Raw genomic sequence first — 15,949 nt, forward strand, 5'->3', positions numbered from 1 at the left:
ATCCAGCATTGCTGTGAGCTCTGGTGTAGGTCACAGATGTGGCTTGGATCCTGCGTTGCTGTGGCTGCAGCTCCCATTCGACGCCTACCCTGGGAACCTCCATATGCCATGGGTGCAGCCTTAAAAAGACCAAAAAAACCCACCAAATTTAATTCATACATATTAAAAACATCATCTTCTCGTGGCTTATTTTTTCACTTTTATAGTATTTAATGTACTATATTTAAATTTTGATATTTTAAAATTAATATATTTTATGACTGCCTTTGTCTTATTTAAATAATTTTCTTATGCTGAGGTCTGGGAAGTATTGAATATATTCATCTCAGTTTCAAAATATTTTAAAAGCTCAACTCAAATATATTTATGGTTTGAGGTAGGAATCCAAGTTTGTTTTCCAAGCAGATAATCTAACACAATTTTTTAGTCACTCCCTTCCCTATTTTATGACTTGACTTAGGTTTCCGTATGAGAGTATTTTCAAATCTGATTCAATTCTTTTTTCTCACATTATCATGCTCCATCGTAAGTGACCAGTAGAAAATTGACGGAACACTGTAAATCAGCTATAATGGAAAAAAATAAAAATCATTTAAAAAATATGATTCAAGCAAAGAGTAGCAATATTTCACCTTTAATGTGTACTTGTCATGTGTCATGGAGTTAAATACCTGGGCCCTGAAACACTATTACTTGTCTTACTATTACTTGTTTACTGGCTCATAGAGATGTGTTGATCAGATAAAGTACACACAAATATGATGATTAACACAATACTGCATTTAAAGAAAGTATCCCAAATACATAACTTGCTTTTATTAAACTGGGGGAGAAAAAAATCAACACATTTTCCAAAGTGGCAGATAATTTCAGTAGCTTTAGTAAAAACCAACTTAACATCAGCTTGTTTGACAAAGCTTTTAGAGTAAGTGAGCAATTAAATTCTTAAAGTAGAAATGAATATCAACAAGCTCTAGACCCCAGAATAGTTATCAGCCAACAAATTGGCATTGTTTTGCTTAACAATTTTAATGTAAATATAAATTATTATTGAGAATATTAGCATCTGAGCTACGTAATGACTTTATCACTTTAATTAAAACCAGGATTTGTGAAACCTCCAAGTAGTCTTTAAAGTTTTCCAATATGGACATAAACTAACCCCTACTCTTGTCTACAGACTGAATTTGAAATAATTGTCACAATATATCAACATTTTCACAGAAAGATTTTTTAAGGCTTCTGGCACATAAAATGTGTAATATCTGTGTGACAATAATGTCATAATTATATACAAAAATATTTAAATTCTCCTTGTGCAATTTAAGTTCTAAAGATTAAAAAACTAAGTGTCCATGTTAATAAAATATTAAAATACTATGAGCTTTCATAAAGAATACACAAGATAAGACTTGAACACTAAGTGATTCATCATTGAAATTAACTGTAAAATTGAATATATTTATTTGTATCATAACTAATTTCAGAACAAACAGGCTTTAATATAACTTAAATATTTCCAATTAAACTGTAACACTGAGGCAGCAAATGTCAGATCTGTTTGCCTAGCTATTTACGTGTCACACAAATATAAGTCTATGAATCTTAGCCTTTTGTCTTAAGTCACCATTATAGAGAATGTGTCGATAAGTGAAATTAACAAAAGGTGACTATTTCTCATTTGAAAATAATGAAAGTCACTAACACCTTGTTTTTAAGTTCTGAAGCAGCATATTCAGCTCAAGGCAAAATAGGCCAAAAATATTATTATAAATTATAAACTCTGATAATTCTTCTGGCATTAAAAGCCACACACAAATTCTTATGCTTTAATAGATAATATATTAGTATACATCTGAATATACATTTGCCAACATTGTCCATTAGTAGGAAGTTGTTCTGTGAAGTGCAGTATGGCAGGGCAACATTCAGTGGCCATCCTGAGCATCAAGGGACATGGAATGGCTGAGTCTTGACCTTCCATTCACAGATACTGTATTTGACGGAATCGTAACCTAAGAGACAGAAACACACTTTGCACCCATTAATTTTAAATGGAATGGCTGTAAAATTTTCAGTCTACAACAATTACCTCATTAACTTCTGTTTAATTGTAAATGCTAACATTTAGTATTTATTATTCAATAAATTTCAAATAATCCAAGAATAAATGTTCATTCTACCATGAAATTAAAAATGACTTTAGAGTTATTTCCACAACAAACAAGTTAAATAACCCATTAACACATCTTAGTCTTTACAAAATTACCAAATCAATTCAAAGTACAAGAGCATAAACAGACTGTAGGCCAAGCTGTTAAAGAGCATTTTTAGCTAGATTAATTCTGGCTCCCTTAAAGTACCTTGGAGAATATAGAAGAATGAAGTCAATTCCACAAAGCAATGAATTCTATAATTTTGTATTGATAATATAGATTAACTTGAAGTTACTCCCTTATTTATAAGAAAAAGTAGTTTTGGTTTTTAAAATGACTTCATATGAAGGGCTAAAAAAGTGAAACCAATGATTGTTTTGTCAAAACAACTGCAGAATGAAAAGTAGATTTTTCCCTCTTACTAAATAAACTTCTGAGTTCCAAAAGTCTATGGCAAAGTTTCCTATTTACAATCTGTACGTGAATCAAAAAAACACTAAAACAAAATCTCCTAAATACTTTAAAATTCTAACATTATTTATAAGAATGTAAAAGAGAATCATCTGGGTTCTCAATCATAAATAATTATAATATTTTGAAATATTACATATATGACAATATTTTAGGAAAATGGTTTATTTCTCAATTATAATTTGACAAATTTAGCTTCCTAATCAACATTATCTCCTCCCAAGAAGAGAACTGAGGTAGAAAAGGCCACAGGTTCTGCCTAGCAACATAAATGAAAAGGAAGATAAAATTGGCAAGTTCAGTTTGGCTTTGTTTCCTGGTGCTTCATTTCTTGCCTTTTATTAAAGATAGCTCATCTAAACAAATCAGATTTCTTGACTGTCTTATGAACCCAGGATGGAATAGAGTGGTTGACACCATCCACCTGAAATAAAACAGCTGAGAAGAAAAGTTGCAACTGGGGAAGAAACACTTAAGTGCACCCTGTTCAGTACTCATGTGGGGTTTCTTTCCATGTACAGCCAACAAACAGGTAATGACTTTTCATTATGTGACCTTGGTCTGAAAAGTCTGTGCATGTGAGGGGTTATTTTTTTTTTTTTTTCAATTCCTGCCAAAATTGCAGCTCTCATATTCTTTGTAAAGTAAAAGAAAGTAAATTTGGCTAAAGCATTTAAAAAACACACTAATGTTCTAAATGTCTACAAATAAAACATATTCATTGTTTTAATATCATTTAGATTCCATTTAAATGTTTACTAATAAGGAGCAAATAAGCTAGCAAATAAATTTATCTAGTCAGATACTATGCAGTCTTAAAAAGAATAGCATAGATATGTATGCAAAAAAATTAAGTTTCTAAGAGACATATATGTTTATGAATATTTTAGAGGATTCCATTTTTGTTAGAAATATTAAACGTTTGCATGCTACAAAAGTGATTTGAAACGTTACACTGTACTCTACCCAGAGCAGTTGCTTTGGGAGGAAATGGTATTTTGTGTGATACTTAAAAATTTGTTAAATTTCAAACATAAGAAGAAATCATTAGAATACTATTCTATGAATTTGTTAAGGTCAGAGACTTTGTCTATTTTAATGCCACTTTATACCCACTTTATATTATGGTTATTTTAGTTCCTGGCACAGTATAGCTCAGTGACTATTTCTTGAATGAAATAGGGTAACTTTTTACAAACATTTATAAAGTATTGCTTAAATTTTTTGAACAATGACCATAGGCCACTCATAGTGAAGCGATCTTTAAAAAGTAACATTTAAGAATTTACTGACGTGAGCATCTTACTAGTTGACTGCCTACCCTTGAAGTTTAAGGAATTTTCAGGAATAGTCACATAGCTTTCTTACTCCTATAAGGAGTGTTAACTATGAAACCATCACTTATTTTTACTTTAAAAATACATGGAAAGAGCTGCCAACCTGAAACACCTGGATTGTTCAAATTCAAACCGAAGAAATATGAATAAAAAGCCGACTAATTAAACAAGCCAGCAAGATTCTGGGTGACTTAGCCAGTTTTTCTCTTCCTTCCAGATTTCTGTCTAGCTAAAGATTAAATTTAATTTCTGAGGAAACACTTAATACCAAGTACTAAATATCATTCTCAGTTTATTTTCACAAACCTACATTCTCCTTGTGATGGTGTAATAACCTTAGTAAGTCAAGCGCCAGCAAGAACCAAAAGCAGCCAGAGAAGTTCTTAATGTCAACACAAATCAATGATGATAGATGACTTAATCTGTCTTATTCTCTGCAAACAATTTGCTGATTTCATATGTACATCTTAACATCCAGCACATTTTATAAAATACTGTGCTAGATTTATTAACACTTTATATGAAGACAAGTCACTGTGACTACATGGGGGTCAAGTGAGGGTAAGGTATGGAAAAAAAGCCTTAAACATGAAAAAAACATGGCATGCTCATGACTACATTTACAGTAGAGCAATCAACTAGATAATTGTTCTACTGTGAACCAACTACTATAATGAAGGTTAATTGCTTGGGTATGAACAAGAACCATAAGGCAGGTTGGTACCTGGAGCTAAATTAAACATTTGGGTGCCAAAATATAGGCAAACACAGAGCCAACTTTCTGATGAACAATCTAAACCCACTGTCAAAATCACTGGAGATTTTATTTGGCACTGTAACTGTTGTTCTATAAAAGAAATGTTATAATTTAAAACAAAGTAGGAGAAATGTTCAGGACAGAAATATGGGACTTAAGCAAAGATCACAAGAAATTAGAGCCTTCATGTGACCATTTGTACTGCCTTTTGCAATTTTTGAAATATAATGCATGTACAGAGAAGTGCACTGAACTTAAACAGCTCAATGAAAACAAACATACATATATATGTAGTCCACCGCCCAGGTCAAAACTACTTCCAGCTCCCTATTGATCTTTATTTAAAATTGACATTTTCTTTATCATTTTGCATTTATTTGTACATTTAAAAATATTGCATTAAGATATTTATCTTGATACTAATTTGGGAGGGGTTCCTTCTCAAATTGTGTCTTATTCCAATAAGCCCCCCAACCACCCCATTTCCTCCCTTCTGGAAGTAACCCCATTTGTGATTTTTATAATTACTTCCTCACTTTTAAAAATAATTGCCACCTACATATGCATCATCAAAAAATATAATTTAGTTTTGCATGCTGTCACCTTTAATCATATTTTTTGTATGTCTCTACATTGTTGTGTTTAGTGTACTTTGTTCAATTTACTGCTATTTGATAGTCCATTCTTTGAATATACTTCTATTTATTCTACCATTTTACCATTTTTGGATATGAAGGTTATATGTATTTAGAGCTATTACAAACAATATTCCATGAATATTCTGAGTCTTGGTACAGAAAAGAACCACATGTTTTAGTACATATAATTAGAAGTGAAGGTGCTGGTCATGGAATGTAGGTATCATGAACTTTACTAGACCCTGGGCCTGATTTTAATGGAAGAACAAGGATTATGTAAGAAATTTTCATTAAACAAAATTTAGGAGGTGCCACTATAGTCAGAGTGATCAATAAATAACCTCCTACTGAAAAAGAAAATTTAGACTCACTAGAACCTAAAGTAATGAGTTATAAACAGGATACAATTATAGGATCATCATTTAGGGTTGTTTTCTGTGTTGATTCACATCCAACTCATTCTGGAAGCAATGAGACTTTTATATGTGAAGAGACTGCCAAGTCAGAGCCCATAACATACCAAGTATATAGCTGCTTGCCTGTACAATTCTGTTGGCCTAAAGGCATTTCCAACTTAATGCACTGTTTTTTTGCAATTAGTCCATTGAAATTCATTAATATATCCACTACCTTAGTACAAAGGGCACTGCAATTATTTTCTGTTCTCCTGTGGGCCTGATGTACCACTTTCTCAGTCCCAGGCTGTGAACACTCAGAAGGCAGAGCCTTATTCAATTTTGTATTCCCAGTATTTAGTACAATGTTTGGTATTTTTCAATTTAAAAAAAAATGCTTCCAAACTTAATGAATTGAGAATTTTGAAACATCCTTAATTTACAAGATTAGTATTTTCATAAATGAGAATGTACAACTTATAGGGGCATATTTCTCACAAAAATAAATGTCATGGCCTGTGAAATACCAATTTTAATATACATGTATATTTTTTGCTGCCTGGTATGTAAATTCAAACTCTACAAATAATCCATGAAATTCAAACTTAAATCCCTTCATGTTTCCTCCACTCCTGACAGCACACACTATTTGCCTTGTCTCCATGCGTGCCCAGATGGGAGCACCAAGCCCTCTGTGGGAATGGCTGTCATTCACAGCTCCACCGAGACGCACTGGCTGGGGCAGGCAAGGCTGGATGTGCCTGGTGGCCTTCCCCCTTTCCTATCTCTGCAGCATTCCTGTTCCTTTGCAGATTTGATTTTTGTTGAGTTCAGTGCTTTGCTCAACAAGTCTCTTACTCTTCTCTAAACAGCTTCCAAAATGATTAGAGAAGGAATTCACAAAATGAAATGACTAGGGAGTCATTAAAAGAATGAGTACTTTTCTTGTTCTAGATGTCCAAGAACTTGCAACTAAGGAAAGAACAATAAAGACATTTAGGGAGACTGCAGCCTCTAGGAAACCCAAGTAATGATGCCAGGCTCAGGGCTTCACCCCATCCTCTTTCAGCAGATGAAGGTGACAAAGGGAGGAAATTCATCTACAAATAATTCCCCATGATGTTTTTGGGGTTTGCCTGAGGAGCACACCTCCTTGCAAAGAGCAGCTAGACTCTGGCAGGGCCTTATTAAGATCTGAATTTCTTTCTGTGTTAGGTTTCCTCTAAATTATGTAGATTTTCCCTATATTTTTTTGGTTTAACCTGTAAAACTCCTCCCCCAGCCACTCAATCCCATGTATGAATTGATCACTGCAGAAGTTATGACTAAAACTTTCAGGCTCTTGCAATAGTGCAGCTTTTCTGGAATAAAAGAGGGACTTTCTTTTCAAAAAAATCTTTCTTGCTGTGCTAACACAATTTCTTAAAATGAGAGTCCAGGGCACTTTCTATATATAGTTATATAATAATGAGCAAAACTCGTGTTCTGCACCTGGCCCATGTTTTGGAAAATAGACCTGACATATTTTTAAGTCTGTGTAATACTCTGGACTCTCTCAGCTTATACTTCAAAAATGACCCTTGACATAAAAGAGTAACTTCTGGCATCTTCCCTATTCAAATTTAAAAGCCAGAAAACAATTTCCCCTAAGTATTAGTTGGACAATGTTAAAAATAAACCCACTGTCACCCATCTGATAAAGAAAACTTACCCTTTTCAATTTGGCAGCAGCCTCTCCAGAACGGATTGCAGTCAGCAAACTCTGTCGGATCTGTTCTGGGTCAGAGCTTTGGAATGTGGAAGAACTTTGTCTCTTAAGGGTGAATGATGGGCAGTCGGTAGGAGATGGTATTTGGAGATTCTGTTCATTATGTACAGAGTTATTCTCCTATAAAGATAAATGTGAAATATTTGTATGAATACTAAGTGAAGAATGGGCCATTATTCAAAACATGTTCATCATCAATAGCTCTTCAAGAATCACCATTTACCACAATGGTGTTTTAGACAGCTGTTTCCTCATCTACTCAGTGATCTCTGCTGCCAGAGATCAGCTAGAAGATGAGGGAATTACTTTCCCTGCTCTTGAACTCAGGAGGCTAAGGAAGAAAAATGATACCTTTCTTTGTTTCATAAATACGGTGGTAATTTTACTGCCTTTGAGTCAAATAACGCTGATTTCTCCACTGGAGTTGGCTAGCAGAGCCAAATAATAAAAAATTTCAGAGACTGAAAACTTCTTTCATAGATCCAATATATAAGGGTTGTGAAATTATTATATTTGATAGTACAAATGGACGAAATACTGGCAATTTCATGCCAGTGGAACCTAACATATCTTCTATCAATGACTATGTTACATGTAGCAGCTTATTTTGTTTCTGGAAGTCACAGGTACTAAGTGATGGCCATGTTTATTTTTCCCACGAGACTAAAAATAAATATTAGAAATTTTCAAATTTAAGAATCAAAATTTAATTAAATTTCTTAGAAGGGATATTTACTGATTTAACTGTCAGCTGTATTCAAACCATCTTAAAAATGTCTATTTCAACCTGCCAAATATCTTCACAAAAGATGAGCTAAACAGACTTCAGACAATGGCTCAAAAAACTGTATTATCTAGAAGTTCCTGTCATGGCACGGCGGAAACAAATATGACTAGGAACCTTGCGGTTGCGGGTTCAATCCCTGCCTTGCTCAGTGGGTTAAGGATCTGGCATGGCTGTGGCTGTGGTGTAGGCTGGCAGATGTAGCTCTGATTTGATCCCTAGCCTGGGAACCTACATATGCAACCAGTGTGGCCCCTAAAAAGCAAAAAATAAAAACTATTATCTAAATCAAGCTCTTGTTGTTTAGAAATGGTATTTCATTTTAAGAAAAACAACAACAACAACAACAACAACAACAAAAACAGGCTTTGTTCCTAAGTAAAATATTAGTTTCAGGAGGTCTTGTTGTGGTGCAGCAGAAACAAACTGATGAGCATCCTTGTGGTTTCGATCCCTGGCCTTGCTCAGTGGGTTAATGATCTGGCGTTGTCCTAAGCTGTGGTGTAGGTCACAGATGCAGCTCGGATCCCACTTGCCACGGCTGTGGCATAGGCTGGCAGCTCTAGTTCCAGTTCAACCCCTAGCTTGGGAACTTCCATATGCCATGGCTGCGGCCCTGAAAAGCAAGAAAAAAAAATTAGTTTCTCTATTATCTCTTTCTGACATTATATTAAAGTAATAAACGTAAATGTGAAATATATGAAGAAATTCTTTAAGGTAAATACTGCTTTAAAATTATGGAAAAATATTTACTTGGAAATGTGGTTAATGTTCTGTTAACTCTGGAAATGTTTGAAAAATAGTATAAAATACTTTTGGAACTGTCATACAAATATGAATGTATTCTTTAAACACTATCAGAGTAAAAGTATACAATGTATTTTTTTAAATTGCATGTAGATTATCATAATTCACACCGAATTTCATTCTCTCCTTTGACTATATATCATTTAGTTGATTAAACAAAGAGTCAACAAATCCCCCTTTCTTGTACATGATTAAGGTTAAATGATGGTTAAGTGATATTTTCATCAACATAATATAATTAAAGTTGACACTGAATAAAATGGGATATTGTGGGATATTAAGAAAATTACATATGTAAACTCTGGGTTCAACTTAAATTATTTCTATGTAACAATGTTTGGTAAGCTGAGGTTGAGTATATGTAATAGAAAATGCATAACTGAGAGATGTTTGGTTATTTTATCATGTCTTTGATACTGCTTATATTCTATATAATTAAAACTATTTATTTTGCTATTATGGATTGGAGAAGAAAAATAAACCAAGACATCCAGAAAAGTTATAAACAAATTGAGATAAGCAATTCACAGAAAACTAGAGTCAGAACTATAAAATAACACACTACACAACTGTACAAGCAAAGAAACTTTTTTTTTTTTTGTCTTTTTAACGGCCGCACCTGTGGCATATGGAGGTTCCCAGGCTAGGGGTCGAATCGGAGCTACAGCTGCTGGCCTATGCCAGAGCTACAGCAATGCCAGATCCGAGCGGCGTCTGCAACCTACACCACAGCTCGAGAAATGCCAGATCCTTAACCCACTGAGTGAGGCCAGGGATCGAACCAGCAACCTCATGGCTCCTGGTCGGACTTGTTTCTACTGTGCCATGACAGGAACTCCAACAAGCAAAGAAACTTAATGAAAATATTTGCTAATGGTACAGTTTCATAATGATGACCTGATGAAGTTATATTAATTATAATATTCTGAGGGTAAATAATGAGATGCCATGTACTGCCATTCTTTTTATCTTATGTAGCTTGGCAATAGATTAATATGAATTCAGAGTTAAGTAACACACAAACATACGGACATGCTTGTTAACCCCATTTAAACCATGTTATATAAGAATCCCTTACTTTTAGAAGGTTACATTTACCTTACGACTCACACTTAGTTGTGGGATGTCCACAAATGTATTTACAGAAGGAATCTTCCCTTCCTGTGTGTCAGTCGGAGTTGGGGAGGATGCACTGTCGACCTCCTCATTGCATAAGCCCGTACGGCCTTTGCTGAAAGACTGTGACCGTTTTACCACAGCGAGGGCAAATGGTGAAGGAGCAGAGCTGGAGTATGGTCGAGGGGCACCAAAAGTTTTCAGAGTCTTCAGATTTAGTGCTGCTGACTGACTTGTGGGAAGAGTAACAGGTTTAGGGGCTACTGGTGGGGGAGAGGCTAAGGGAGGGGGAGAGGCTAAGGGAGGGGGAGAGGCTAAGGGAGGGGGAGAGGTTTCTGTGGGCTTCTTAGTGCTGTCATCATCAGTATTTTTAATGTGGGGCTGTGGAGGAGATTTACTTAAGGGAGAAAGAGTTGGCTCTGGAGGAGGTACTGTATCACTTTCTACCTCTTTCTTTATTAATTCCTTCGGAGTAGGATTAGGGGCAGCTTGAACACTCTTGGCAGCTGCAGATGTCACATAGTGACCTGAAACTCTTTTTTGCATCTGCAAGAAAAAAGAACTTGGTTTGGTCTGGGGATTTGAAACTCGAGATTTCAGTTTAGACTCCAAAACATTGTTTATATCTTCCAAACTTGGTGCAAAAGGAGCAGTGCCAGTGTCTCTTGTCATTCTGGGAGTAGGTTTCAGAGGATTCGCTATTGTGCTGCGGGTACAGCTCTCCTCCCTTTGCACCTGATGCTCTGTTCTCAGGGTAGGCTCTGGTTTCAGGTCTTCTCGTGGCTCCTTCAGGCTTTCAGAAATGACAAGATCTTCTGTTTGGATTGCAGTTTCTTTCACATTCTCTTGAGTGTCCTTTTTTCCTAAAATCTTTGTCTCCTGATCATTTTTATACCCTGTGGTTTCTAATTCCCAATCTTTTGATATTTCCAGGGATCTGGGGGGCACTATTTTGTAAGTAGTCATTCCAATTTTGGGTATGTACTCTCTTGTAATTTCATTTGAAGGTTTTGGCTTGGGACTGTAGTCTTGTCTGTAAAGTGGAGAATTCTTTATGTAAGAAGCTGTTGAATTTTTATCAGTCCCATCTACAGGAGACAGAAGATCATCATTACCATGTGCACAAATTGGATCTTTTCTGGGAAGTAGCTCTTCTGAATATACAGTTCGCAGGGGGGCCTGACTCCTGAATTCTCCTGAGGTATCTATAGGATCCTGTGGACTTAAAGATGAGTGTTGAATTGATTTGTTGTTACCTGAAGTCTGCACACTTTCATCAACTTTAACATCAGACAAATTATGATCTTGGTGATTCCCATCAAAACTATCACAGGAAGGGATAGTCTGAATTGCTGCATCTTGCATTTTTGTCTTTTCTGTACTAGGTTCACTCAGTTTTTGATCTGGTGCTGATGAAGTAGCAAGATGATTTTCCTTGTAACTTCTAGTAGTATCAGTTTTATATGCCTGATAATTTGGTAGTCTGTCAACTTTCATGTCCACATTGTTATTTTTGGCAATACCTCCTACATTGATTTCTGTTCTCACTCCATTTTCCATATTATTTTCTGTGTTTGTTGGAATGACAATTATTTCATTTTTGTCTAGAGAAAAAAAATAACAAGGTATATGAAAAAAAGGAAAAACCTTAAGTTTTCAATGCTTTCCTCCTCCAAAGTGAAAAAGGGAGAGTTCCTGCTGTGGTGCAGTGGGTTAAGATTCCAACTGCAGTTGCTGAGGAGGTACAGGTTCGATCTCTGGCCCTGTACAGTGGGTTAAAAGAGTCGATGTTGCCACAGCTGCAGCTTGGATTCAATCCCTGGCCCCGGAACTTCCATATGCTGTGGGAGTGGACATAAAAAAATCCAAAAATAAAGAGAATGATAAGTTCCCATCATGGCTCAGAGGTAAAAAATCTGACTAATATCCATGAGGACATGGCTTCAATCCCTGGCTTCACTCAGTGGGTTAAGGATCCAGTGTTGCTGTGAGCTGTGACGTAAGCCAGCAGCTACAGCTCTGATTCAACCCCTACCCTGGGAACTTCCATATGCCATGGGTGCAGCCCTAAAATAAAAAAAATAAAGAATGACCAGAGACATTGGCAAATTCAAACAAAATACCTGTCCTATTGTTTATGCATTGATTCTGTCTTTCTATAACCCCTACCCTGTTTATATTTCATACCTAACATTAAAAGGGAAATAATCTCAGAAAATTCTATCAATTTAATTAAAGCAGACAACAGAATCTTACCTTTAAGGGTTGAAGTAAAAATAGAACCAAAGTTGGCTGTCGTGTTAATTAGGTGTTTTTGCTAAATACTTTAAGAAAACTTTGTTTTCAGTCATATTATGGGTGATCTGAACTACATAAAAACACTTAATGTGGGCTTGCTATTCCTCTGAGAAAAAGACATCGTTATATTTCTCATGTCAGAATCCAGGTAGGGAAAACAATCCCCCTCTCCCCAGCACTACTTTTCCTCTTAATTCTTTTTTATTTTGGCCATGCCTGTGGCATGTGGAAGTTTCTGGGCCAGGGGTTGAACCACAGCAATGACAACACCTGATTCTTAACTTGTTGATCCACCAGGGAACTCCTTCCTCTTAATTCTAATTCAGACCTCATGAAAACCATTTGCAGTGCCTAGGTTAACAAAGCAGCCATTGCCAGCCAACAAAATGATGGCAAAGAGCTGGAATGAAGCATCCTGAAGAAAATAGATTTATGAGTGTACACCACATGTCTTGTATGGAGCCAAGTGATTTAGATACTGTCCTCCTCTAGTCATATGCCACAAAGAATCATTTCTCCTGAAAAACCAGCTAGCCTTGGTGGCCTCTCCTTTCAAATAAGATAGTTTGCATAGTTCAAGTGAAATGTGGCCCTTGGAAATCAAATTGTGATAGGATGTTAAGCATCCCTCTATAGTTTTATAATCACTCATTTTCATCTATAAGATAAATTTCACTGCCCCAAATGTCATAAGCTATTTCAAATAGTTCTTCTGTTAAAGAAGAAGAAGAAAAAAAGATATGCATGCCAAAAAATCATGTTGCCAGGTAAATTTATAAACAATTTTTAAAAAATATTTTCTTGCTTTTGCCCTAACTGCACAATTATTTGATCACAGTGGTTATTATTTTCTCTTATTTTATAAGGTTCCTATATTAAATATATAATTTTAAAATGGAACATACATATCTATAAATAATACATATATATTGATATATATATATATACACACATATATAAACTTTATTTTCTGTGAATCTTAACCTAGTTTTATAATGTTAACATATTAGACAATGAGAATAAGCCACTTCCTTCATATCACCTTAAAATACCACTGTGCATTCCTTGCCTCTTCTATTTGTATACTATCATGTTTTGCTGAAATGCAACCCTAAATATATACTTTAATAGTATCTTAGTATTCTGCTAGGTGCTATAAGGAATTCAGATAAAGTACCAGATATTTCTCTGATCCAAGACTTTCCAATTTAGTTGAGTTAAGATCAGAGAACTGCATGGCTTCTAGAAATCAAGTAACAGAATAAGTGGCATGATTTGGACAATAGCTGAATAGTTGAGATAGATGGAAAATTATTTTCCAGGCAAAGATAAAAATGAGCATAGCCCTAATGATAGAACTGAGTGACATATGTCATTAGCAGGAGAATAAACTGTCTAGAGTTGGGGGTGGGTAATGGGAAGTACTGGTAAATACTGTTGCATAATTAGATGGTTTGTGCCTGTAAAATCAGACAAGTTTTACCCAAGATATAGTAAACTGACTGTGAAGTTAAATAGGCCTAGGGAGTCAGACAGAAAAAAGAAGTCGATCACAAGTATACATGGAGTATCCATTTTCAAGCTCCAAGATGTAAGTTAAATAACCTCTAAAATTTAATAATAAAATTAGAGTACATGGTGGTTAGAAGCACATTTTGGAATGAACACATATTGCCCAAGTCTAAATCTGAGGTCTACTGCTTACTAATTGTGGGACCTCAGGTGAGTTACATAATATTTTTGTGGCTCAATTATCTGTAAAATAATAATACCCACAAATGAGACAATACATATAAAAAACTTAAGAAAGGTCCTTAGCCGATAGTAAGTGCTATGAAAGTGTTGCCTATTGGTATTTATATAACTCACCTTTCTCTTGGTTTGGGCCCAGTGACATCAAGTTTCTTACACCATCAACTATGCTCTCTTCGTTGCTTGCATTGTATACCATAATGTGTGGTCCTCTGTAAAATATAATATTGTATGTTATATATTGATACTATTCATATAATATTGTATGTTATATATCGATACTATTCAAACACACACACGAGGAGAAAAAAGGCAATAATTTCCAAAGACAGATGGACTGGAATAATCATCTTTTTTTGCTAAATACTGTAAATTTAATAACAAAAAATGCAACTGAGAGGAAATGCTGTGGCCCCATTACAAAGAAAGAGGTATGAAGCTTGGTAAAATAGACACCTTCCCCCAAAGTGTCTTTAGTTATTATCAATTATTATCTTTTAAAGAAAAAGCAACTATATGAAATTTACTCTCAGACATTTTTTCTTGCATCTGGCAAGGTCAGCTTCTGACAAGTCAGAATTTGAATTGACCTCATTGGGTCTTTTTGGTGATAGAAGAGTTTAACCTGGAGACAGTCCCATGCAAATTAAAGCAAAACTTTGATAGAAATGGTCTGTTTTGCCTACTTGATTTCATCTTCATTTATACTGTGGCATTTCTAACTTAACGGAAGTGTACTGCACTATAACTTTTGATTCCTAGGACCAAGGGGAAAGTGCATTCTCTGCATCATGAAGTTGATTTCAAAAATATTAGTGATTTTACATCATATTCTAATATGCGGAATTGTTTTATATACCAGTTAGTAAAAATTCTTCAAGAGCATTTGGTGAAAATTGGAAATTAAATACTTCATTTAGGCCAAAAAAGTAATAGGCAAACCAAACACAACACAAACAAAAGCCCTATTTGCCATACCAAGTACCTATGTGTTATGGTTTAAAAACAATCCCATGTAAACAGATACTTTATGAACATTTTTATAATGATAAAAGGGATAAAGTATAAATAAATGACTATATTTGAGTTTAAAATACAGTTCTGTATTTCAGAAGACTAGTATCAGTCAAACAAACCAGCACCGGCACTTCTGGCATACAGACTACTTACTGTCCATCTGTGTTTCTACTTTCTTGTTTTTCTTCTTTGGAGTTTTGTGAGGACTTTCCAGTACTACTGCCAAGGGCTGAGTCAGGATCATTTTTCAGTGTATTTATTATATCAGAAGAACCAATAGGAATATCTTGTGACTTCAGAGAAGTATTTTCAGCCTCATCTCTAGGCACTTCACTCAGTTCTTCTTTTTCATCTATCTCCTCAAGGCTATAATCAGAGCTTATTCCAGCTGCAAAGAAATAAAGATATAATCCTAAATATTAATTTGCTTCATTCATCCTATGAAATCCTGGCAAGGAAGGAATTTTCAAAATAATAATTAGTTGGACTTTTAAAAACTCTGATTCAAAGCTAATAGTAAAATACTTTTCTAATGGTGAATAATTACGTTAACATAAAATCAGACTATCGCAGACAGGCATTTCTAAAAATAATATATCACTACAGGTTTTATTCATGCTAGAAAAAAGTTATTAAGCTCTTAGGTTTCAAGT

The 15,949-nt window shown here is 34.9% G+C and overlaps 1 protein-coding gene across 6 annotated transcripts in view; it reads right to left on the reverse strand.

Annotated features, from left to right (window-relative positions):
- Positions 1–796: 796 nt before the first annotated feature.
- The window catches only part of COBLL1 (cordon-bleu WH2 repeat protein like 1), a 151,289-nt gene continuing 136,136 nt past the window's right edge, over positions 797–15,949 (reverse strand). For 4 of the 6 annotated variants that reach the window (XM_047772757.1, XM_047772755.1, XM_047772754.1 and 1 more), the window contains 5 exons: positions 15,450–15,684; positions 14,397–14,491; positions 10,212–11,833; positions 7,466–7,642; positions 797–2,015 (listed from right to left, as the gene is read on the reverse strand). In XM_047772757.1, coding sequence (XP_047628713.1) covers positions 1,929–2,015; positions 7,466–7,642; positions 10,212–11,833; positions 14,397–14,491; positions 15,450–15,684 — 2,216 coding nt within the window. In that variant the 3' untranslated portion in view covers positions 797–1,928. Of the gene's footprint in view, positions 2,034–7,465; positions 7,643–10,211; positions 11,834–14,396; positions 14,492–15,449; positions 15,685–15,949 lie in introns of all 6 variants that reach the window. The other 2 variants (XM_047772760.1, XM_047772756.1) reach the window with 2 other exon arrangements.

Source organism: Phacochoerus africanus, chromosome 3 (assembly GCF_016906955.1).
Source record: "Phacochoerus africanus isolate WHEZ1 chromosome 3, ROS_Pafr_v1, whole genome shotgun sequence".
In the NCBI taxonomy this organism is placed as follows: Eukaryota; Metazoa; Chordata; class Mammalia; order Artiodactyla; family Suidae; genus Phacochoerus; species Phacochoerus africanus.